The sequence below is a fragment of the Pseudophryne corroboree genome, chromosome 10, assembly GCF_028390025.1.
Source record: "Pseudophryne corroboree isolate aPseCor3 chromosome 10, aPseCor3.hap2, whole genome shotgun sequence".
NCBI lineage: Eukaryota > Metazoa > Chordata > Amphibia > Anura > Myobatrachidae > Pseudophryne > Pseudophryne corroboree.
The window spans coordinates 38,856,857-38,883,183 of record NC_086453.1 but is presented as its reverse complement, the minus strand read 5'-3'; the positions used below and the strand labels follow the sequence as shown (position 1 = coordinate 38,883,183).

Here is a 26,327-nt window from a genome sequence, read left to right as displayed (position 1 = left end):
GCAAATTTTAGGACTAAAAATAATATTGTGAGGTGTGAGGTATTCAGAATAGACTGAAAATGAGTGTAAATTATGGTTTTTGAGGTTAATAATACTTTGGGATCAAAATGACCCCCAAATTCTATGATTTAAGCTGTTTTTTAGTGTTTTTGGAAAAAAACACCCGAATCCAAAACACACCCGAATCCGACAAAAATAATTCAGTGAGGTTTTGCCAAAACGCGTTCGAACCCAAAACACGGCCGCGGAACCGAACCCAAAACCAAAACACAAAACCCGAAAAATTTCAGGCGCTCATCTCTACTAAACACATGGAAAAAAAGATAGCAGATGTAATTCATCCTTCTTTGCAACCTCTGTATATCAACTTATGATATTAGTCCTCTGTAGTCATAGAAACCAACAATATTGTTTATAGTGTAAAGTATCACTTTCAAATTACACAAATGTTCATTAGTTTTCCTCAAAATATTCATCTCATGGCACATTTGGTTGTGGAATTTCTCCACTGGAATTTGTCCTTAAGCGTTCCTCATGAAATCCCCCCTATACGTCCAAACGTCTCCTTTATAATACCTCAGCCGCTGTGCGCTATGACTTGATATCATAACCGTCATCACAGCTCCATTTATTAACTATAAATACAGCAAAATGCAGAATGTGGCCTCTACAATTACAGTCCGGAGCGTCATTCAGTGGAAGATTATATTGATGGAATTTCCCTCCCCCATAAGCCGCCTGTTCTACCAGTAACACATACACCATAGGAGCGTTTAGGGAATTACGCGCACGGGCGGAAGAACGTGGCTGATCCCCTGCGTGTGAAGACTCAGGGGTAAATTTACTAAGGTGGGAGATTTTTAGAACTGGTGATGTTGCCCATGGCAACCAATCAGATTCTTCTTACAATTTTTCTAGCTGCTTCTAGCAGATAATAGATATAATCTGATTGGTTGCTATGGGCAACATTACCAGTTCTAAAAATCTCCCACCTTAGTAAATTTACCCCTCAGTTCCTAAACGTGATAGAAGGTTGGATTTACACCACATCAACAAAATCCTTTCTATCGTGCAAGATACAACTGACAAGGGTAAGCGCTCACAACAATATTTTAGATAATGTTATACTGTACATCACCTTACATAACTCTGAAGAAATAAAATACTTACACTTTACGTCCACTTTTAGAGGGTCTGATACATCTGATCCCAGTTTATTGTGAGCAGCACACGTATAAGATCCACTATCATATGTTGTTATTGCATTAATCTTATATATGTTGGTGCTATTGAAACACTGCTTTCCATTCTTGCACCAGGTGTAAAGAGAGACCGGTGGGTTTGCAGTAGTGGAGCAAGTCAGGGTAACAGCCTTTCCTTCTACTACGGACCCCTTTGTGTTGATAAGTGTCTTTTTGGGAGCATCTGAAAACATTTGTAAAGCACAATATGAATAGCTACAGTCAGGCCTGGCGACAGGGGGGAACAAAGGGGACACCTATAGTATATGGAAAGTAGCAAACATGAATACTAGAATGCTAGAAAACCAACAGTGATAGCAGCCATGTTATGTGATAGTGCTCTGTAGGCATTAAGTTATTGGATTATCTATTACTTAGTTCAGGGGTGCTTAAACAGAGGAGGGGGCCCGTGTGCATCTCCGGGTGGGCCCCCTCCTCTGTATGGCACAGTAGTATCCGGCAATATGTCTACTGCATATGCACAGGTCTCCGGAAACATGGCACCCGCCATGTTCCGGACACCAGTGACGTGTGGTGGGGTGAGGCAGGTGAGGCAGAGCCTTTCCTGTCATACTAACGTTTGTACCAGAGGTTTGACTGTATAAAGTATATGAAAAATACAAATAATTTGTTTGAAATATCTTCTTTGCATTATTCTAATAAGTTTTATAGCCAAAACTCTTGAGTAAAAAGTCTATGGCAGGCAGTGCCTCACCTGGCTAACTTTTCCACACATCTCTGATCAAAACTCACCAAATTTCCAGGAGTTTATACTGCTGCACCTGTGTATAATGCCCAGATGTACCCTGTGGCTCATATATTGCGTGTAAATCTGGCTCTGGTGCAAGACAGTGCCTCCAGAGCTATTTTCCTCACCGCACGTCCGTGCCGGACACCAATCTGGCTACTGCGCATGTGCGGCGGTCATTTTGGCTGCGATTTTTTCCACAAGAGCAGCGCCCAACGCTGGACTCCGGAAAGGTGAGTATTAGAATATGGGTGCCATCTTGAAATTGGCCATGTTGAATCTGAGTCAGTTTTTTCAAATGGAAAGGGGGTCATGTAACATGTCAAACAACATCAGAATTTGCTGAAAAGTTTATTGCTGCAAACAGATTTGAAATAGCAGTCAAGATGGGCGATTTCAAGATGGCGCCCATGTTCGGTACATACCCTAAAAGATAGCCCACCTCACCCATACCTTACTGGAGTATTCCGTTTCCCATTTCCTGCACAGTTTTTGAAACAAAAGGGTGTACTGCAACTTTTGAAGCATCCTGTAGAAACGCTAATGACTTAGTTAACCAGATGGGTTCAATATGAAACACCATTGTTCGGGATGCCGGCGGTCACATGACCGTCAGCGGTATCCTGAACACTGGAAATCCCGACATCGCAGGGGATAAGTATTTTTAACCTTCCCTTCCCTAACCCTCTCTGGCAATGTTGGCTAGGGCTAACCTCCCCCCTAGGGCATAACCCTATCCCCCCTAGTGCCTAACCCTAACTGCCTCCCCCCCCCTCCCCGGTCCTTAGCCCTAACTAGAACCCTAATACTTACCTGAGTCGTGTCGGGATTCCGGCATCGGTCACATGACCGCCAGCATCCCGACCACCAGGATGCAGAATGCAAACCAATCAGACGGTAATACATTATTTGCCTATATACGGTTACACCTTAACATAACAATTTCCCAATGGACCTGATTACTTACACAGCACAGATATCTCCACAACGTTTGACTGAGTTTTGGCGATGGTGTTGTCAGCCTCACAATAGTATTTTCCCGCTTCTCTGACAGTAATTGTGTTTGTACTGCGGTACATTTCTTTACCATTTTTGTACCACACGAATGAATCAACTGGTGGGTTGCTAGTCTCCACAGAACACTCCAGGGTTATACTTTCCCTTTCCATGAATGTTGTTGTATTGTTAGACCAAATCTTGACATTTTTTGGAGCATCTACAAAAATAAATGTAAAATTATATATCGGGTCTGTCATCTGGTCTATATGGGAAAATACACAAAAAAGCAAGGCACACAGTAGCTATATTTATCCCAGGGAGTAAATTTACTAAAGTAAAATGTGGTTCATTTGGTGTTTTTCTGCGTTATGACGTCAATTGTGTGACGATTTACTAACGGCAAAACCGATGGGAATAAACAGAGGACTTTAGATGGCAATAGACTGTATTGGACCATATGGCCAAACATCAAATACTTTACATTAGAGATGAGCGGGATCGGTTCTCTGAGAACCAAAACCTCCCGAACTTCACTACCCGAGCCCGGATCCGAGCCCGGCTCGGGTTTTCCGGCCTGACTCGGAAACCAGAACGAGGCAAAACGTCATCATCCCGCTGTCGGATTCTCGCGGTGTTTAGATTCCATATAAGGAGCCGCGCTTCGCTGCCATTTTCACTCTGGCATTGTGTCTCCACATGTCTCCATCCTCAGTGTCTGTGCGGGAGGGAAAGTGGGGTGGTGATTCCAGTGCTATTTTGTGCTGCTCAGTCCAGTGTAGTGTCTTATGCTGCATCAGTCCAGCCAGTCACAGTGTTGGTGTCCTCTGCAGCCATATGTCCAGTGTAGCTGTATAAGTCCAGTCCAGTGGTGCTGTGTTGTCCTGCATCAGTTCAATGCTGGTGTATTGTGCTGCATCAGTCCAGTCACAATGGTGGTGTCCTCTGCTGCCATATGTCCAGTGCTGCTGTATAAGTCCAGTACAGTGGTGCTGTGTTGTGTTCCATCAGTCCAGTGGTGGTGTCCCTGGTACTGCCGTATAAGTCCACTGGTACTGCCATATAAATCCAGTGATACTGCCGTATATGTCCAGTGATACTGCTGTATATGTCTAGTGGTACTGCCGTATAAATCCCGTGGTACTCGTGTATAAATCCAGTCCAGTGATTCTCTCGTATAAGTCCAGTGGTACTGCCGTATATGTCCAGTTATACTGCCGTATATGTCCAGTGGTACTGCCGTATAAATCCAGTGGTATTGGCGTTTAAATCCAGTCCAGTGATACTGCCGTATATGTCCAGTGGTACTGCCGTATAGATCCAGTCCAGTGATACTGCCATATATGTCCAGTGGTACTGCCGTATATGTCCAGTGGTACTGGCGTATAAATGCAGTCCAGTGATACTGCCGTATATATCCAGTGGTACTGCCATATAATTCCAGTGATACTGCTGTATACTGTATGTCGAGTGGTACTGCCGTATAAATCCAGTGATACTGCTGTTTATGTCCAGTGATACTGCCATATAATTCCAGTGATACTGCCGTATATGTCTAGTGGTACTGCCGTATAAATCCCGTGGTACTCGTGTATAAATCCAGTCCAGTGATTCTCTCGTATAAGTCCAGTGATACTGCCATATAAATCCAGTGTTACTGCCATATATGTCCAGTGGTACTGCCGTATAAATCTCGTCCAGTGATACTGCCGGATATGTCCAGTGGTACTTCCGGATAAATCCAGTGGTACTGGCGTATAAATCCAGTCCAGTGATACTGCCGTATGTGTCTAGTGGTACTGCAATATAATTCCAGTGATACTGCCGTATCTGTCCACTGATACCGCCGTATAAATCCAGTGGTACTGGGGTATAAATCCAGTCCAGTGATACTGCCGTATAAGTCCAGTGATACTGCCGTATACAGTAAATCCAGTGATTCTGCCATATATGTCCAGTGGTACTGCCATATAATTCCAGTGAAACTGCCATATATGTCCAGTGGTACTGCCGTATAAATCCAGTGGTACTGGCGTATAAATCCAGACCAGTGATACTGCCGTATAAGTCCAGTGATACTGCTGTATAAATCCAGTGATACTGCCATATATGTCCTGTGGTACTGACATATAATTCCAGTGATTCTGCCTTATATGTCCAGTTGTACTGCCATATAAATCCAGTGGTACTGGCGTATAAATGCAGTGGTACTGGCGTATAAATCCAGTCCAGTGATACTGCCATACAAATCCAGTGATACTGCCGTATATGTCCAGTGATACTGCTGTATAAATCCAGTGATACTGCCGTATATGTGCAGTGGTACTGACATATAATTCCAGTGATTCTGCCTTATATGTCCAGTTGTACTGCCATATAAATCCAGTAGTACTGGCGTATAAATGCAGTGGTACTGGCGTATAAACCAGTCCAGTGATACTGCCATATAAATCCAGTGATACTGCTGTCTAAATCCACTGATACTGCCGTATATGTCCAGTGATACTGCTGTATAAATCCAGTGATACTGCCGTATATGTCCAGTGGTACTGACATATAATTCCAGTGATTCTGCCTTATATGTCCAGTTGTACTGCCATATAAATCCAGTGGTACTGCTGTATAAATTAGAGATGAGCGGGTTCGGTTTCTCTGAATCCGAACCCGCCAGAACTTCATGTTTTTTTTCACGAGTCCGAGCGACTCGGATCTTCCCGCCTTGCTCGGTTAACCCGAGCGCGCCCGAACGTCATCATGACGCTGTCGGATTCTCGCGAGGCTCGGATTCTATCGCGAGACTCGGATTCTATATAAGGAGCCGCGCGTCGCCGCCATTTTCACACGTGCATTGAGATTGATAGGGAGAGGACATGGCTGGCGTCCTCTCCGTTTAGACACTTGATTTACTAATTTTGGGGAGCATTAGGAGTACTCAGTAGTGTACAGTGCAGAGTTTTGCTGATAGTGACCAGTGACCACCACTTTTATTTATAATCCGTTCTCTGCCTGAAAAAAGCGATACACAGCACACAGTGACTCAGTCACATACATACCATATCTGTGTGCACTGCTCAGGCTCAGGCCAGTGTGCTGCATCATCTATATATATTATATATCTGTCTGACTGCTCAGCTCACACAGCTTATAATTGTGGGGGAGACTGGGGAGCACTACTGCAGTGCCAGTTATAGGTTATAGCAGGAGCCAGGAGTACATAATATTATATTAAAATTAAACAGTGCACACTTTTGCTGCAGGAGTGCCACTGCCAGTGTGACTAGTGACCAGTGACCTGACCACCAGTATATAATATTAGTAGTATACTATCTCTTTATCAACCAGTCTATATTATCAGCAGACACAGTACAGTGCGGTAGTTCACGGCTGTGGCTACCTCTGTGTCGGCACTCCGCAGCCCGTCCATAATTGTATATACCAGTGACCTAACCGTGGTTTTTTTTTCTTTCTTTATACATACATACTAGTTACGAGTATACTATCTCTTTATCAACCAGTCTATATATTAGCAGCAGACACAGTACAGTGCGGTAGTTCACGGCTGTGGCTACCTCTGTGTCGGCACTCGGCAGCCCGTCCATAATTGTATATACCAGTGACCTAACCGTGGTTTTTTTTTCTTTCTTTATACATACATACTAGTTACGAGTATACTATCTCTTTATCAACCAGTCTATATATTAGCAGCAGACACAGTACAGTGCGGTAGTTCACGGCTGTGGCTACCTCTGTGTCGGCACTCGGCAGCCCGTCCATAATTGTATATACCACCTAACCGTGTTTTTTTTTTCTTTCTTTATACATACATACTAGTTACGAGTATACTATCTCTTTATCAACCAGTCTATATATTAGCAGCAGACACAGTACAGTGCGGTAGTTCACGGCTGTGGCTACCTCTGTGTCGGCACTCGGCAGCCCGTCCATAATTGTATATACCAGTGACCTAACCGTGGTTTTTTTTTCTTTCTTTATACATACATACTAGTTACGAGTATACTATCTCTTTATCAACCAGTCTATATATTAGCAGCAGACACAGTACAGTGCGGTAGTTCACGGCTGTGGCTACCTCTGTGTCGGCACTCGGCAGCCCGTCCATAATTGTATATACCAGTGACCTAACCGTGGTTTTTTTTTCTTTCTTTATACATACATACTAGTTACGAGTATACTATCTCTTTATCAACCAGTCTATATATTAGCAGCAGACACAGTACAGTGCGGTAGTTCACGGCTGTGGCTACCTCTGTGTCGGCACTCGGCAGCCCGTCCATAATTGTATATACCAGTGACCTAACCGTGGTTTTTTTTTCTTTCTTTATACATACATACTAGTTACGAGTATACTATCTCTTTATCAACCAGTCTATATATTAGCAGCAGACACAGTACAGTGCGGTAGTTCACGGCTGTGGCTACCTCTGTGTCGGCACTCGGCAGCCCGTCCATAATTGTATATACCAGTGACCTAACCGTGGTTTTTTCTTCTTTCTTTATACATACATACTAGTTACGAGTATACTATCTCTTTATCAACCAGTCTATATATTAGCAGCAGACACAGTACAGTGCGGTAGTTCATGGCTGTGGCTACCTCTGTGTCGGCACTCGGCAGCCCGTCCATAATTGTATATACCAGTGACCTAACCGTGGTTTTTTTTTCTTTCTTTATACATACATACTAGTTACGAGTATACTATCTCTTTATCAACCAGTCTATATATTAGCAGCAGACACAGTACAGTGCGGTAGTTCACGGCTGTGGCTACCTCTGTGTCGGCACTCGGCAGCCCGTCCATAATTGTATATACCACCTAACCGTGGTTTTTTTTTCTTTCTTTATACATACATACTAGTTACGAGTATACTATCTCTTTATCAACCAGTCTATATATTAGCAGCAGACACAGTACAGTGCGGTAGTTCACGGCTGTGGCTACCTCTGTGTCGGCACTCCGCAGCCCGTCCATAATTGTATATACCAGTGACCTAACCGTGGTTTTTTTTTCTTTCTTTATACATACATACTAGTTACGAGTATACTATCTCTTTATCAACCAGTCTATATATTAGCAGCAGACACAGTACAGTGCGGTAGTTCACGGCTGTGGCTACCTCTGTGTCGGCACTCGGCAGCCCGTCCATAATTGTATACTAGTATCCAATCCATCCATCTCCATTGTTTACCTGAGGTGCCTTTTAGTTGTGCCTATTAAAATATGGAGAACAAAAATGTTGAGGTTCCAAAATTAGGGAAAGATCAAGATCCACTTCCACCTCGTGCTGAAGCTGCTGCCACTAGTCATGGCCGAGACGATGAAATGCCAGCAACGTCGTCTGCCAAGGCCGATGCCCAATGGCATAGTACAGAGCATGTCAAAACCAAAACACCAAATATCAGTAAAAAAAGGACTCCAAAACCTAAAATAAAATTGTCGGAGGAGAAGCGTAAACTTGCCAATATGCCATTTACCACACGGAGTGGCAAGGAACGGCTGAGGCCCTGGCCTATGTTCATGGCTAGTGGTTCAGCTTCACATGAGGATGGAAGCACTCAGCCTCTCGCTAGAAAACTGAAAAGACTCAAGCTGGCAAAAGCACCGCAAAGAACTGTGCGTTCTTTGAAATCCCAAATCCACAAGGAGAGTCCAATTGTGTCGGTTGCGATGCCTGACCTTCCCAACACTGGACGTGAAGAGCATGCGCCTTCCACCATTTGCACGCCCCCTGCAAGTGCTGGAAGGAGCACCCGCAGTCCAGTTCCTGATAGTCAGATTGAAGATGTCAGTGTTGAAGTACACCAGGATGAGGAGGATATGGGTGTTGCTGGCGCTGGGGAGGAAATTGACCAGGAGGATTCTGATGGTGAGGTGGTTTGTTTAAGTCAGGCACCCGGGGAGACACCTGTTGTCCGTGGGAGGAATATGGTCGTTGACATGCCAGGTGAAAATACCAAAAAAATCAGCTCTTCGGTGTGGAGGTATTTCACCAGAAATGCGGACAACAGGTGTCAAGCCGTGTGTTCCCTTTGTCAAGCTGTAATAAGTAGGGGTAAGGACGTTAACCACCTCGGAACATCCTCCCTTATACGTCACCTGCAGCGCATTCATAATAAGTCAGTGACAAGTTCAAAAACTTTGGGTGACAGCGGAAGCAGTCCACTGACCAGTAAATCCCTTCCTCTTGTAACCAAGCTCACGCAAACCACCCCACCAACTCCCTCAGTGTCAATTTCCTCCTTCCCCAGGAATGCCAATAGTCCTGCAGGCCATGTCACTGGCAAGTCTGACGAGTCCTCTCCTGCCTGGGATTCCTCCGATGCATCCTTGCGTGTAACGCCTACTGCTGCTGGCGCTGCTGTTGTTGCCGCTGGGAGTCGATGGTCATCCCAGAGGGGAAGTCGTAAGCCCACTTGTACTACTTCCAGTAAGCAATTGACTGTTCAACAGTCCTTTGCGAGGAAGATGAAATATCACAGCAGTCATCCTACTGCAAAGCGGATAACTGAGCCCTTGACAACTATGTTGGTGTTAGACGTGCGTCCGGTATCCGCCGTTAGTTCACAGGGAACTAGACAATTTATTGAGGCAGTGTGCCCCCGTTACCAAATACCATCTAGGTTCCACTTCTCTAGGCAGGCGATACCGAGAATGTACACGGACGTCAGAAAAAGACTCACCAGTCTCCTAAAAAATGCAGTTGTACCCAATGTCCACTTAACCACGGACATGTGGACAAGTGGAGCAGGGCAGGGTCAGGACTATATGACTGTGACAGCCCACTGGGTAGATGTATGGACTCCCGCCGCAAGAACAGCAGCGGCGGCACCAGTAGCAGCATCTCGCAAACGCCAACTCTTTCCTAGGCAGGCTACGCTTTGTATCACCGCTTTCCAGAATACGCACACAGCTGAAAACCTCTTACGGCAACTGAGGAAGATCATCGCGGAATGGCTTACCCCAATTGGACTCTCCTGTGGATTTGTGGCATCGGACAACGCCAGCAATATTGTGTGTGCATTAAATATGGGCAAATTCCAGCACGTCCCATGTTTTGCACATACCTTGAATTTGGTGGTGCAGAATTTTTTTAAAAACGACAGGGGCGTGCAAGAGATGCTGTCGGTGGCCAGAAAAATTGCGGGACACTTTCGGCGTACAGGCACCACGTACAGAAGACTGGAGCACCACCAAAAACTACTGAACCTGCCCTGCCATCATCTGAAGCAAGAAGTGGTAACGAGGTGGAATTCAACCCTCTATATGCTTCAGAGGTTGGAGGAGCAGCAAAAGGCCATTCAAGCCTATACAATTGAGCACGATATAGGAGATGGAATGCACCTGTCTCAAGTGCAGTGGAGAATGATTTCAACGTTGTGCAAGGTTCTGATGCCCTTTGAACTTGCCACACGTGAAGTCAGTTCAGACACTGCCAGCCTGAGTCAGGTCATTCCCCTCATCAGGCTTTTGCAGAAGAAGCTGGAGGCATTGAAGAAGGAGCTAAAAGGGAGCGATTCCGCTAGGCATGTGGGACTTGTGGATGCAGCCCTTAATTCGCTTAACAAGGATTCACGGGTGGTCAATCTGTTGAAATCAGAGCACTACATTTTGGCCACCGTGCTCGATCCTAGATTTAAAGCCTACCTTGGATCTCTCTTTCCGGCAGACACAGGTCTGCTGGGGTTGAAAGACCTGCTGGTGACAAAATTGTCAAGTCAAGCGGAACGCGACCTGTCAACATCTCCTCCTTCACATTCTCCCGCAACTGGGGGTGCGAGGAAAAGGCTCAGAATTCCGAGCCCACCCGCTGGCGGTGATGCAGGGCAGTCTGGAGCGACTGCTGATGCTGACATCTGGTCCGGACTGAAGGACCTGACAACGATTACGGACATGTCGTCTACTGTCACTGCATATGATTCTCTCAACATTGATAGAATGGTGGAGGATTATATGAGTGACCGCATCCAAGTAGGCACGTCACACAGTCCGTACTTATACTGGCAGGAAAAAGAGGCAATTTGGAGGCCCTTGCACAAACTGGCTTTATTCTACCTAAGTTGCCCTCCCACAAGTGTGTACTCCGAAAGAGTGTTTAGTGCCGCCGCTCACCTTGTCAGCAATCGGCGTACGAGGTTACATCCAGAAAATGTGGAGAAGATGATGTTCATTAAAATGAATTATAATCAATTCCTCCGCGGAGACATTGACCAGCAGCAATTGCCTCCACAAAGTACACAGGGAGCTGAGATGGTGGATTCCAGTGGGGACGAATTGATAATCTGTGAGGAGGGGGATGTACACGGTGATATATCGGAGGGTGAAGATGAGGTGGACATCTTGCCTCTGTAGAGCCAGTTTGTGCAAGGAGAGATTAATTGCTTCTTTTTTGGGGGGGGTCCAAACCAACCCGTCATATCAGTCACAGTCGTGTGGCAGACCCTGTCACTGAAATGATGGGTTGGTTAAAGTGTGCATGTCCTGTTTTGTTTATACAACATAAGGGTGGGTGGGAGGGCCCAAGGATAATTCCATCTTGCACCTCTTTTTTCTTTTCTTTTTCTTTGCATCATGTGCTGATTGGGGAGGGTTTTTTGGAAGGGACATCCTGCGTGACACTGCAGTGCCACTCCTAGATGGGCCCGGTGTTTGTGTCGGCCACTAGGGTCGCTAATCTTACTCACACAGCTACTTCATTGCGCCTCTTTTTTTCTTTGCGTCATGTGCTGTTTGGGGAGGGTTTTTTGGAAGGGACATCCTGCGTGACACTGCGGTGCCACTCCTAGATGTGCCCGGTGTTTGTGTCGGCCACTAGGGTCGCTAATCTTACTCACACAGCTACCTCATTGCGCCTCTTTTTTTCTTTGCGTCATGTGCTGTTTGGGGAGGGTTTTTTGGAAGGGACATCCTGCGTGACACTGCAGTGCCACTCCTAGATGGGCCCGGTGTTTGTGTCGGCCACTAGGGTCGCTAATCTTACTCACACAGCTACCTCATTGCGCCTCTTTTTTTCTTTGCGTCATGTGCTGTTTGGGGAGGGTTTTTTGGAAGGGACATCCTGCGTGACACTGCAGTGCCACTCCTAGATGGGCCCGGTGTTTGTGTCGGCCACTAGGGTCGCTTATCTTACTCACACAGCGACCTCGGTGCAAATTTTAGGACTAAAAATAATATTGTGAGGTGTGAGGTATTCAGAATAGACTGAAAATGAGTGTAAATTATGGTTTTTGAGGTTAATAATACTTTGGGATCAAAATGACCCCCAAATTCTATGATTTAAGCTGTTTTTTAGTGTTTTTGGAAAAAAACACCCGAATCCAAAACACACCCGAATGCGACAAAAATAATTCGGTGAGGTTTTGCCAAAACGCGTTCGAACCCAAAACACGGCCGCGGAACCGAACCCAAAACCAAAACACAAAACCCGAAAAATTTCAGGCGCTCATCTCTAGTATAAATGCAGTGTAACTGGCGTATAAATCCAGTCCAGTGATACTGCCATATAAATCCAGTGATACTGCCGTATATGTCCAGTGGTACTGCTGTATAAATCCAGTCCAGTGATGCTGCCGTATATGTCCACCAGTGGTACTACCATATAAATCCAGTGGTACTGGCGTATAAATACAGTCCAGTGATACTGCCATATATATCCAGTGGTACTGCCATATAATTCCAGTGATACTGCAAAATATTTCCAGTGGTACTGCCGTATAATTCCAGTGGTACTGGCATATAAATCCAGTCCAGTGATACTTCCGTATGTGTCCAGTGGTACTTCCATATAATTCCAGTGATACTGCCGTATATGTCCAGTGGTATTGTCGTATAAATCCAGTGGTACTGCTGTTTATGTCCAGTGATACTGCCATATAATTCCAGTGATACTGCTGTATATGTCCAGTGATACTGCAGTAAAATCCAGTGATACTGCTGTTTATGTCCAGTAATACTGCCATATAATTCCAGTGATAATGACATATATGTCCAGTGATACTGCCGTATAAATCCATTGATACTGCCATATATGTCCAGTGGTACTGGCGTATAAATCCAGTGGTACTGGCGTATAAATCCAGACCAGTGATACTGCCATATAAATCCAGTGATACTGCCATATAATTCCAGTGATACTGCCGTATATGTCCAGTGGTACTGGCGTATAAATCCAGTGGTACTGGCGTATAAATCCAGACCAGTGATACTGCCATATAAATCCAGTGATACTGCCGTATATGTCCAGTGGTACTGCCATATAATTCCAGTGATACTGCCGTATATGTCCAGTGGTACTGCTGTATAAATCCAGTGGTAGTGGCGTATAAATCCAGTCCAGTGATACTTCTGTATATGTCCAGTGGTTCTGCCATATAAATCCAGTGATACTGCCCTATAAGTCCAGTGATACTGCCGTATAATTCCAGTGATACTGCCGTATATGTCCAGTGGTACTGCCATATAATTCCAGTGATACTGCCGTATATGTCTAGTGGTACTGCAGTATAAGTCCAGTCCAGTGGTGCTGCCATATAAGTTGAGTGGTGCTGTCATGTGTTGTATATTTTTTACTCCAAATAAAGGGGTTATTATTATTTAATCAAAATAATTTTTACAGGGTTTGCCCTGTGTGGTGTAGAGGTACACTCTCCTTTGCTGCATTTTGTTATCTAACTTTAGAAAAATAATGGAGAACCAAAATTTAGAGGATAAAATAGGGAAAGATCAAGAACCACTTCCTCATACTGCTGCTGCTGCTGCCACTGCTGTTGTTGCTGCTGGGAGTTGATCGTCATCCCAGAGGGGAAGTCGGAAGACCACTTGTACTACTTCAACTAAGCAAATTACTGTCCAACAGTCCTTTGCAAGGCAGATTAAATATGACAGCAGTCATCCTGTTGCAAAGCGGATAACTGAGGCCTTGACAGCTATGTTGGTGTTAGACGTGCATCCGGAATCTGCCATTAGTGTAGTGAGACTGCACTGCCAACCCTAGATGGACCAGGTGTTTGTGCCGCACACTTTTGTCGCTTAGCTTAGTCATACAGCTACCTCATTGCACCTCTTTTACTTCTTTGCATGATGTGCTGTTTGGGGACTAGTTTTTTTAAGTGCCATCCTGTCTGCCACTGCAGTGCCACTCCTAGATGGGCCAGGTGTTTGTGCCGCACACTAGTTTTGCTTAGTTTAGTCATACAGCTACCTCATTGCACCTCTTTTACTTCTTTGCATGATGTGCTGTTTTGGGACTAGTTTTTTTAAGTGCCATCCTGTCTGCCACTGCAGTGCCACTCCTAGATGGGCCAGGTGTTTGTGCCGCACACTTGTGTCGCTTAGCTTTGTCATACAGCTACCTCATTGCACCTCATTTACTTATTTGCATGATGTGCTGTTTGGGGCCTAGTTTTTTTAAGTGCCATACTGTCTGCCACTGCAGTGCCACTCCTAGATGCGCCAGGTGTTTTTGCCGCACACTTGTTTCGCTTAGCTTAGTCATACAGCTACCTCATTGCACCTCTTTTACTTCTTTGCATGATGTGCTGTTTGGGGACTAGTTTTTTTAAGTGCCATCCTGTCTGCCACTGCAGTGCCACTCCTAGATGGGCCAAGTGTTTGTGCCGCACACTTGTTTCGCTTAGCTTAGTCATACAGCTACCTCATTGCACCTCTTTTACTTCTTTGCATGATGTGCTGTTTGGGGCCTAGTTTTTTTTAAGTGCCGTCCTGTCTGTCACTGTAGTGCCACATCTGGATGGGCCAGGTGTTTGTGCCGCACACTTGTGTCGCTTAGCTTCGTCATACAGCTACCTCATGCAACTTTTAGGCCTAAAAACAATATTGTGAGGTGCGAGGTGTTCAGAATAGACTGAAAATGAGTGGAAATGAATGTTATTGAGGTTAATAATACCGTAGGATCAAAATTACCCCCAAATTCTGTGATTTTAGCTATTTTTATCCAAAAATCATCCAGATCCAAAACCAAAACACGAAAAGTGCCCACCGCACATCTCTGCTACATAGAACCTGATTCATGTTTGTAAGGAATTGCACAGCTGCAAGCAAGCGGCTCTGTATTTCCATTTAAATAAAATTCTAATACGGAAGGAGGCATCTGTAGGAGATAGACGCCCTCCTGTTTGCATTGGCGAGGATCCGGGAGCTGCGGGTGCGGACGCAGCCTCAGATCACCATTGGGCCCATTGCGTGCATCGGTCACGATTCGTGATTTTTGCACATGCGCAGTACTGCTCCCGCGCATAAGCACTGGGTATATAAATACTTCAGTATGCGATCTCATCGTTGATGCAATCCATACTGAATAAGGCCCTTTAATCGTAGTACCTTGTGTATTGGTCAGAGAAGATGTGCTGTGGTCTTGCATCACCTAAAATTAGACTCAATATAATCAGTGTAATTCATTCGCGATAATCAAAGATGCAAATGTACAATGTTCGAGTTCCACTTGCATTTTGCCAGAATGACGCTCCGCAATGTAGGGCTAAAGCAGAGCCTTTCAGCAGAGTGGATCCTTCATGTTTTCACACCTCACATGCTCCACAACATTCACACACAAGTACCTGCGATGCAGAGACATAAAGTATTTCAAATGTATCTACACTTGTGGCTAAAGAGGCGCAACTGGTCTGTAACGGGGTAATCTCACATAGGCAATGTGCAATGAAGGCATGGTAACACATTTGCTCTCCAACTCTTCATATAGCGAATATTCACATTTTTCTCCATTCTTGCAATGTGCTCAGTTTCAGCCCAGCTTTGCGTCAGGCCCCTATATCACCAAATTTGTATTTCACCGAATTTACAGTATATGAGTAACACTGGGATGACCATGGTCAATTTATTGCACTGAGCGGTCTGGTTGAGGTACTGTAGTATTGGGAACACTTAAGGACAAATTCCACTGATAAAATTTGCTAAATGTTTGCAGCCAAAGCAAGAATGAATCAGATAATTTACTGTAACATTCTCAAAATAGTGCTGAATTTTATATCTCACATTCAGTATAAGATGAGGTTACAATGATGTTAGCAGTGACCCCACGGATCATACCTAGGGAACATTCAAATTATGTCGGAATAAATTATTTCTCAGAATCACTTGTTCATATTTGGTAAACCAGGAATGCTACTCTTGTGGTGTTCCTATTAGTTTTCTACACAAGTGGGACAGCAGGGGTGGAACTATTGGTGGCCAGCACATGCGGATGCTACAGGGGCATGGTGGAAAGAAGAGCCACAGTAAGTACAGAGAAACCTCTTAAGGGCTTTCAGCTCTAGACCCTTGAATGCTCAGAAAAATACAATGGTGGCCACTGCAAAGAATGGACCCTTACCACCAGCCTTCCACCCCAAATTTCACTAAAGGGTTTGGTGACTCAATGGTATGCCCCTATGGACCAATATTTATTGCTGCAGTGAATAACTTGTCACAGATATCTGATTAGTCAACCTTTGATTAGCTTAGGATATTTAAAACAAGAAATAATGGCCCTCATTCCGAGTTGTTCGCTCGTTATTTTTTTTCGCATCGCAGCGATTTTCCGCTAATTGCGCATGCGCAATGTTCGCACTGCAACTGCGCCAAGTAAATTTGCTAAGAAGTTTGGTATTTTACTCACGCCATTACGAGGTTTTTTTTCGTTCTGGTGATCGGAGTGTGATTGACAGGAAGTGGGTGTTTCTGGGCGGAAACTGGCCGTTTTATGGGAGTGTGTGAAAAAACGCTGCCGTTTCTGGAAAAAACACGGGAGTGGCTGGAAAAACGGGGTAGTGTCTGGGCGAACGCTGGGTGTGTTTGTGACGTCAAACCAGGAACGAAACTGACTGAACTGATCGCAGTGGCAGAGTAAGTCCCGAGCTACTCAGAAACTGCAAAGAAATTTCTATTTGCAATTTTGAGAATCTTTCGTTCGCAATTTTGAGAAGCTAAGATTCACTCCCAGTAGGCGGCGGCTTAGCGTGTGCAATGCTGCTAAAAGCAGCTTGCGAGCGAACAACTCGGAATGAGGGCCAATATTCTGTTCCTACCGTAAGTGCATACTTAAAGACAAATTTAATAAACTCAGTATAATAAAGAAATAATAATTCTGTCACGTGCCATTACAGTTCTGTATGTATTGGTCATGTTGCTGGAACAACACGCTACCAAGAAAACTTACACTTCACATTCAGCTGTACGCTTTGGCTTTCATTTTTCTCTTGATCCTCTTGTTGAAGAACACAAGTGAAGTTTTTTTTGTGGTCGGCCCACGACGGACGAAAAGTCAGAGAGGTTTTGGTGCTTACGTCACCTGTGTCAGATCTTGTTTCAGTCTTAGCTGTACCATTTACATCCTCAATCCAAGAGAGCTTTATGTTATGGAGAGGACAGTAATATTTTATAGAGCAAGTTAGAGTCACAACCTGGAACTCTTCAATTTCAGGCACTGGTTCTATTTCAATACTGGGCCCGGCATCTAGAAAAATAAAGGTTAGTTATTCTGGTTGTTATTAAAGGCTCACCTCTTCAGACAAGTTTATCAAATTTCAGAACCACCCACATAACCTCCATAAGCTATTCTACCCAATGACCACTCATCCACACAGTTCACACAAAACTTACATGTGTTTTCTTTCTACACAACTCTCTGGCCCCAGCCCGACATGATGGATTATACCGCCATCAAGCATTTGGTTTTTTGCAGTCAAATATACAATATGGGGTATGTGTCAATTTCCATTCACCAACAATAGTGTGAGTACAACCACTTAGGGGAATAATTAACTTATCTTAATTGATAGCTATATAATGTGTTGTCTGCTTTCTTACTCCTTTCTTAAGCATCTGAGAGTGTGCGTCACAAACATCTGGACAAGCTGAGGAAACACTGTTGATCCAGCAACCACCATAGGAAAATGTTGTAAAGTTTATCCAAAGCCTACCCGAGTCTTACACAGGGTGAGTATACAGGTATCTCCCATATATATCCTCTCAATGAATTTCAAAAGTCTACACTATGGCCCTCATTCCGAGTTGATCGGTCGGTATTTTTCATCGCATCGCAATGAAAATCCGCTTAGTACGCATGCGCAATATTCGCACTGCGACTGCGCCAAGTAATTTAACAATGAAGATAGTATTTTTACTCACGGCTTTTTCATCGCTCCGGCGATCGTAATGTGATTGACAGGAAATGGGTGTTACTGGGCGGAAACACGGCGTTTTATGGGCGTGTGGATGAAAACGCTACCGTTTCCGGAAAAAACGCAGGAGTGGCTGGATAAACGGGGGAGTGTCTGAGCGAACGCTGGGTGTGTTTGTGACGTCAAACCAGGAACGACAAGCACTGAACTGATCGCACAGGCAGAGTAAGGTTGAAGTTACTCAGAAACTGCAAAGTAGTTTGTAATCGCAATATTGCGAATACATCGGTCGCAATTTTAAGAAGCTAAGATACACTCCCAGTAGGCGTAGGCTTAGCGTGTGTAACTCTGCTAAATTCGCCTTGCGACCGATCAACTCGGAATGAGGGCCTATATATTTATCTTTTCTCTTCACACACTGGGGCAGATGTATTAAGCCTGGAGAAGCAATAAAGCAGTGATAAGTGGAAGGTGATAACGCACCAGCCAATTAGCTCCTAACTGTCAATTTATATGTTGGAGCTGATTGGTTGGTGCGTTATCACCTTGGAATTATCACTGCTTTATCAGTTCTCCAGGCTTAATACATCTGCCCCAATACACCAAGGAAGAGCACATACAACACAGAGAAAATAAGAATTTACTTACCGATAATTCTATTTCTCGTAGTCCGTAGTGGATGCTGGGGACTCCGTAAGGACCATGGGGAATAGCGGCTCCGCAGGAGACTGGGCACAAAAGTAAAGCTTTAGAACTACCTGGTGTGCACTGGCTCCTCCCCCTATGACCCTCTTCCAAGCCTCAGTTAGGATACTGTGCCCGGACGAGCGTACACAATAAGGAAGGATTTTGAATCCCGGGTAAGACTCATACCAGCCACACCAATCACACCGTACAACTCGTGATCTAAACCCAGTTAACAGCATGATAACAGAGGAGCCTCTAGAAAAGATGGCTCACTACAGCAATAACCCGATTTTTTGGTAACAATAACTATGTACCAGTATTGCAGACAATCCGCACTTGGGATGGGCGCCCAGCATCCACTACGGACTACGAGAAATAGAATTATCGGTAAGTAAATTCTTATTTTCTCTAACGTCCTAAGTGGATACTGGGGACTCCGTAAGGACCATGGGGATTATACCAAAGCTCCCAAACGGGCGGGAGAGTGCGGATGACTCTGCAGCACCAAATGAGAGAACTCCAGGTCCTCCTCAGCCAGGGTATCAATTTTGTAGAATTTTACAAACGTATTTGCTCCTGAGCAAGTAGCTGCTCGGCAAAGTTGTAAAGCCGAGACCCCTCGGGCAGCCGCCCAAGATGAGCCCATCTTCCTTGTGGAGTGGGCATTTACAGATTTTTGGCTGTGGCAGGCCTGCCACAGAATGTGCAAGCTGAATTGTACTACAAATCCAACGAGCAATAGTCTGCTTAGAAGCAGGAGCACCCAGCTTGTTGGGTGCATACAGGATAAACAGCGAGTCAGATTTTCTGACTCCAGCCGTCCTGGAAACATATTTTCAGGGCCCTGACAACGTCTAGCAACTTGGAGTCCTCCAAGTCCCTAGTAGCCACAGGCACCACAATAGGTTGGTTCAGGTGAAACGCTGAAACCACCTTAGGGAGAAACTGAGGACGAGTCCTCAATTCCGCCCTGTCCGAATGGAAAATCAGATAAGGGCTTTTCAGGATAAAGCCGCCAATTCTGACACGCGCCTGGCCCAGGCCAGGGCCAACAGCATGACCACTTTCCATGTGAGATATTTTAACTCCACAGATTTAAGTGGTTCAAACCAATGTGACTTTTGGAACCCAAAAACTACATTGAGATCCCAAGGTGCCACTGGAGGCACAAAAGGAGGCTGTATATGCAGTACCCCTTTTACAACGTCTGAACTTCAGGGACTGAAGCTAGTTCTTTTTGGAAGAAAATTGACAGGGCCGAAATTTGAACCTTAATGGACCCCAATTTCAGGCCCATAGACACTCCTGTTTGCAGGAAATGTAGGAATCGACCCAGTTGAATTTCCTCCGTCGGGCCTTACTGGCCTCGCACCACGCAACATATTTTTGCCAAATGCGGTGATAATGTTTTGCGGTTACATCCTTCCTGGCTTTGATCAGGATAGGGATGACTTCATTCGGAATGCCTTTTTTCCTTCAGGATCCGGCGTTCAACCGCCATGCCGTCAAACGCAGCCGCGGTAAGTCTTGGAACAGACAGGGTCCTTGCTGGAGCAGGTCCCTTCTTAGAGGTAGAGGCCACGGATCCTCCGTGAGCATCTCTTGGAATTCCGGTTACCAAGTCCTTCTTGGCCAATCCGGAGCCACGAATATAGTGCTTACTCCTCTCCATCTTATCAATCTCAGTACCTTGGGTATGAGAGGCAGATGAGGGAACACATACACTGACTGGTACACCCACGGTGTTACCAGAGCGTCTACAGCTATTGCCTGAGGGTCCCTTGACCTGGCGCAATACCTGTCGAGTTTTTCCCAACGGTTTATAATCATGTGGAAGACTTCTGGGTGAAGTCCCCACTCTCCCGGGTGGAGGTCGTGTCTGCTGAGGAAGTCTGCTTCCCAGTTGTCCACTCCCGGAATTGCTGACAGTGCTATCACATGATTTTCCGCCCAGCGAAGAATCCTTGCAGCTTCTGCCATTGCCCTCCTGCTTCTTGTGCCACCCTGTCTGTTTACGTGGGTGACTGCCGTGATGTTGTCCGACTGGATCAACACCGGCTGACCTTGAAGCAGAGGTCTTGCTAAGCTTAGAGCATTGTAAATGGCCCTTAGCTTCAGGATATTTATGTGAAGTGATGTCTCCAGGCTTGACCATAAGCCCTGGAAATTCCTTCCCTGTGTGACTGCTCCCCAGCCTCGCAGGCTGGCATCCGTGGTCACCAGGACCCAGTCCTGAATGCCGAATCTGCGGCCCTCTAGAAGATGAGCACTCTGCAACCAACACAGGAGGGACACCCTTGTTCTTGGTGACAGGGTTATCCGCTGATGCATCTGAAGATGCGACCCGGACCATTTGTCCAGCAGGTCCCACTGGAAAGTTCTTGCGTGGAATCTGCCGAATGGGATTGCTTCGTAGGAAGCCACCATTTTACCCAGAACCCTTGTGCATTGATGCACTGAGACTTGGCTCGGTTTTAGGAGGTTCCTGACTAGCTCGGATAACTCCCTGGCTTTCTCCTCCGGGAGAAACACCTTTTTCTGGACTGTGTCCAGGATCATCCCTAGGAACAGAAGACAAGTCGTCGGAACCAGCTGCGATTTTGGAATATTGAGAATCCAATCGTGCTGCCGCAACACTACCTGAGATAGTGCTACACCGATCTCCAACTGTTCCCTGGATCTTACCCTTATCAGGGAATCGTCCAAGTAAGGGATAACTAAAATTCCCTTCCTTCGAAGGAATATCATCATTTCGGCCATTACCTTGGTAAAGACCCGGGGTGCCGTCTACCATCCATACGGCAGCGTCTGAACTGATAGTGACAGTTCTGTACCATAAACCTGAGGTACCCTTGGTGAGAAGGGTAAATTTGGACATGAAGGTAAGCATCCTTGATGTCCCGAGACATCATGTAGTCCCCTTCTTCCAGGTTCGCAATCACTGCTCTGAGTGACTCAATCTTGAATTTGAACCTCTGTATGTAAGTGTTCAAAGATTTTAGATTTAGAATCGGTCTCACCGAGCCGTCCGGCTTCGGTACCACAACAGTGTGGAATAATACCCCGTTCCCTGTTGCAGGAGGGGTACCTTGATTATCACCTGCTGGGAATACAGCTTGTGAATGGCTTCCAAAACTGTCTCCCTGTCAGAAGGAGACATCGGTAAAGCCGACTTTAGGAAACGGCGAGGGGGAGACGTCTCGAATTCCAATTTGTACCCCTGAGATATCACCTGACGGATCCAGGGGTCTACTTGCGAGTGAGCCCACTGCGCGCTGAAATTCATTGAGACGGGCCCCCCACCGTGCCTGATTCTGCTTGTAAAGCCCCAGCGTCATACTGAGGGCTTGGCAGAGGCGGGAGAGGGTTTCTGTTCCTGGGAACTGGCTGATTTCTGCAGCCTTTTCCCTCTCCCTCTGTCATGGGGCAGAAATGAGGAACCTTTTGCCCGCTTGTCCACGAAAAGACAGCGCCTGATAATACGGCGTCTTCTCATGTTGAGAGGCGACCTGGGGTACAAACGTGGATTTCCCAGCTGTTGCCGTGGCCACCAGGTCTGAAAGACCGACCCCAAATAACTCCTCCCCTTAATAAGGCAATACTTCCAAATGCCGTTTGAAATCCGCATCACCTGACCACTGTCGTGTCCATAACCCTCTACTGGTAGAAATGGACAACGCACTTAGACTTGATGCCAGTCGGCAAATATTCCGCTGTGCATCACGCATATATAGAAATGCATCTTTTAAATGCTCTATAGGCAAAAATATACTGTCCCTATCTAGGGTATCAATATTTTCAGTCAGGGAATCCGACCACGCCAACCCAGCACTGCACATCCAGGCTGAGGCGATTGCTGGTCGCAGTATAACACCAGTATGTGTGTAAATACATTTTAGGATACCCTCCTGCTTTCTATCAGCAGGATCCTTAAGGGCGGCCATCTCAGGAGAGGGTAGAGCCCTTACAAGCGTGTGAGCGCTTTATCCACCCTAGGGGGTGTTTCCCAACGCACCCTAACCTCTGGCGGGAAAGGATATAATGCCAATAACATTTTAGAAATTATCAGTTGTTATCGGGGGAAACCCACGCATCATCACACACCTCATTTAATTTCTCAGATTCAGGAAAACTACAGGTAGTTTTTCCTCACCGAACATAATACCCCTTTTTGGTGGTACTCGTATTATCAGAAATGTGTAAAACATTTTTCATTGCCTCCATCATGTAACGTGTGGCCCTACTGGAAGTCACATTTGTCTCTTCACCGTCGACACTGGAGTCAGTATCCGTGTCGGCGTCTATATCTGCCATCTGAGGTAACGGGCGCTTTAGAGCCCCTAACGGCCTATGAGACGTCTGGACAGGCACAAGCTGAGTAGCCGGCTGTCTCATGTCAACCACTGTCTTTTATACAGAGCTGACACTGTCACGTAATTCCTTCCAACAGTTCATCCACTCAGGTGTCGACCCCCTAGGGGGTGACATCACTATTACAGGCAATCTGCTCCGTCTCCACATCATTTTTCTCCTCATACATGTCGACACAAACGTACCGACATACAGCACACACACAGGGAATGCTCTGATAGAGGACAGGACCCCACTAGCCCTTTGGGGAGACAGAGGGAGAGTTTGCCAGCACACACCAGAGCGCTATATATATACAGGGATAACCTTATATAAGTGTTTTTCCCCTTATAGCTGCTGTATCTTTAATACTGCGCGTAATTAGTGCCCCCCCTCTCTTTTTTAACCCTTTCTGTAGTGTAGTGACTGCAGGGGAGAGCCAGGGAGCTTCCCTCCAACGGAGCTGTGAGGGAAAATGGCGCCAGTGTGCTGAGGAGATAAGGCCGCCGATAAGGGGGCGGAGCCTATCTCCCGTTTTTCTATCTATTCTGGCAGGGGTTAAATGCATCCATATAGCCCAGGAGCTATATGTGATGCATTTTTTGCCATCCAAGGTGTTTTTATTGCGTCTCAGGGCGCCCCCCCCCCAGCGCCCTGCACCCTCAGTGACCGGAGTGTGAAGTGTGCTGAGAGCAATGGCGCACAGCTGCAGTGCTGTGCGCTACCTTGTTGAAGACTGACGTCTTCTGACGCCGATTTTCCGTCTTCTGGCTCTGTAAGGGGGCCGGTGGCGCGGCTCTGGGACCCATCCATGGCTGGGCCTGTGATCGTCCCTCTGGAGCTAATGTCCAGTAGCCTAAGAAGCCCAATCCACTCTGCACGCAGGTGAGTTCGCTTCTTCTCCCCTTAGTCCTCTAAACTTTTCACTAAGCAGCTCAGGAGAGCCACCTAGTGTGCACCCTTCTCGTTCGGGCACAAAAATCTAACTGAGGCTTGGAGGAGGGTCATAGGGGGAGGAGCCAGTGCACACCAGGTAGTTCTAAAGCTTTACTTTTGTGCCCAGTCTCATGCGGAGCCGCTATTCCCCATGGTCCTTACGGAGTCCCCAGCATCCACTTAGGACGTTAGAGAAAGTGCAAGGATAAACCCTTTTTATCAATATTACATGTACAGGATCTGAGATTTGCCAGTTCCATTGCCCCAGGCAGCACATCTCTGCAGGGGAGTTATTTATCCCTATGGCACCCGGTGCCGCTCTGAGTGATCTATGCACGTGCCTACAGTACGTGCTGCAAAAAGGGGGCACGGCTTCATGGGAGGGTAGTGACTTCACAGGAGGGGGCGTTACTTTGTGGTAAAGGCCATGGCATTGCCTCCAAAATCCTCACTTTTTTCTGTCACTCTGGGGGTGCAGTGCCAGTTCCTAAACAGTGACAGGAGCCGGGTGCTGCAAGTAATGTTACATTTTCGTGCCACCCCTCGGTGGGTGACAGCCGGGTGCGGCCCACACCCACCGCACCTCCCCTCACCCCGTAGTGACGCTACTGTCTCTCTGTTCCCTGCAGACTCAAGTACCTTTGGTGCTAGTCACTCACAACTTAGCAGAAGTGGAGTGAATGTAAACCATGATTTGCTAATTCTTCATCCTAATTTGGATGAATCTGCTCAAAAGGAATCAATATCTCTTATCATAGATGGAAAACTTCTGAATATACGATGGGAGCAGAATAATCTTACACTGAGTATAGAAAACTACCAGACATTACTACACACATGTTGAGGATATACTACCTACTGTATAACTAACCTGGCTATCTAAAAGATAAAGAGTTGATCAAAATTAGGTTAGATTGTTGGACAAACTGGGCCATGTGCCCGATAATTAATGGCATTAGCTTTACCCCTAATTTGTTTTCACTCTATGGGGTATATGCAATTCACGGCGAATCGCGGCAAATTATCGCCGTTTTTTAATTCGACACAATTCGACAGGTGAATTCCGGCAGGTGGCTGCCGGAATTCACCATATTCAATGAAAAACGGATTCGACAGTCCCGCGGGCGAAAAACGGCCGATTTGCCGGATTTTGCCGCGATTTAAAAAAAACGGGAAAAAACGGGAAAAACCCGTAAAAAAAATGGCGTGGGGTCCCCCCTTCAAAGCATAACCAGCCTCGGGCTCTTCGAGCTGGTCCTGGTTCTAAAAATGCGAGGAAAAATTGGGCAGGGATCCCCCGTATTTTTAAAACCAGCACCGGGCTCTGCGCCTGGTGCTGGTGCAAAAAATACAGGGGACAAAAAGAGTAGGGGTCCCCCGTATTTTTCACACCAGCATCGGGCTCCACTAGCTGGACAGATAATGCCACAGCCGGGGGTCACTTTTATACAGTGCCCTGCGGCCGTGGCATTAATATCCAACTAGTCACCCCTGGCCGGGGTACCCTGGGGGAGTGGGGACCCCTTCAATCAAGGGGTCCCCCCCCCAGCCACCCAAGGGCCAGGGGTGAAGCCCGAGGCTGTCCCCCCCATCCAATGGCTGCGGATGGGAGGCTGATAGCCTTGAGAAAAATGACAAGAATATTGTTTTTTCCAGCAGTACTACAAGTCCCAGCAAGCCTCCCCCGCAAGCTGGTACTTGGAGAACCACAAGTACCAGCATGCGGGAGAAAACCGGGCCCGCTGGTACCTGTAGTTCTACTGGAAAAAAAATACCCAAATAAAAACAGTACACAGACACAGTGACAGTAAAACTTTATTACACTCTGCCGACACACACATACTTACCTATGTTGACACGCCGACTGCCACGGTCTCCGTCGATCCGAGGGTACCTGTGAAAAAAATTATACTCACCTTCCAGCGTCCAGAGATAAATCCACGTACTTGTTTAAAAAAAAAAAAACGAACCACCCGTTCCATGCAGGAATGAAAGGGGTCCCATGCTTTCACATCAGACCCCTTTCCCCGAATGCCGGGACACCACGTGACTCCTGTCACTGAAGTCCCTTCAGCCAATCAGGAAGCGCTACTTCCGTGGCGCTCACCTGATTGGCTGTGCGCTGTCTGAGCTGTCAGACAGCGCATCGCAAAGCCTCTCCATTACTTTCAATGGTGAGAACTTTGCCGTCTGCGGGGATTACCCGCGGTCAGCC

At 46.2% G+C, this 26,327-nt stretch overlaps 1 protein-coding gene across 4 annotated transcripts in view; it reads right to left on the bottom strand.

Annotated features, from left to right (window-relative positions):
• CD22 (CD22 molecule) overlaps positions 1-26,327 on the bottom strand; it is a 182,523-nt gene that overhangs the window by 85,892 nt on the left and 70,304 nt on the right. For 3 of the 4 annotated variants that reach the window (XM_063942307.1, XM_063942305.1, XM_063942306.1), the window contains exon 4: positions 17,176-17,472. In XM_063942307.1, the coding sequence (XP_063798377.1) occupies positions 17,176-17,472 (297 nt within the window). Of the gene's footprint in view, positions 1-1,170; positions 1,426-2,956; positions 3,206-17,175; positions 17,473-26,327 lie in introns of all 4 variants that reach the window. The other variant, XM_063942308.1, reaches the window with a different exon arrangement.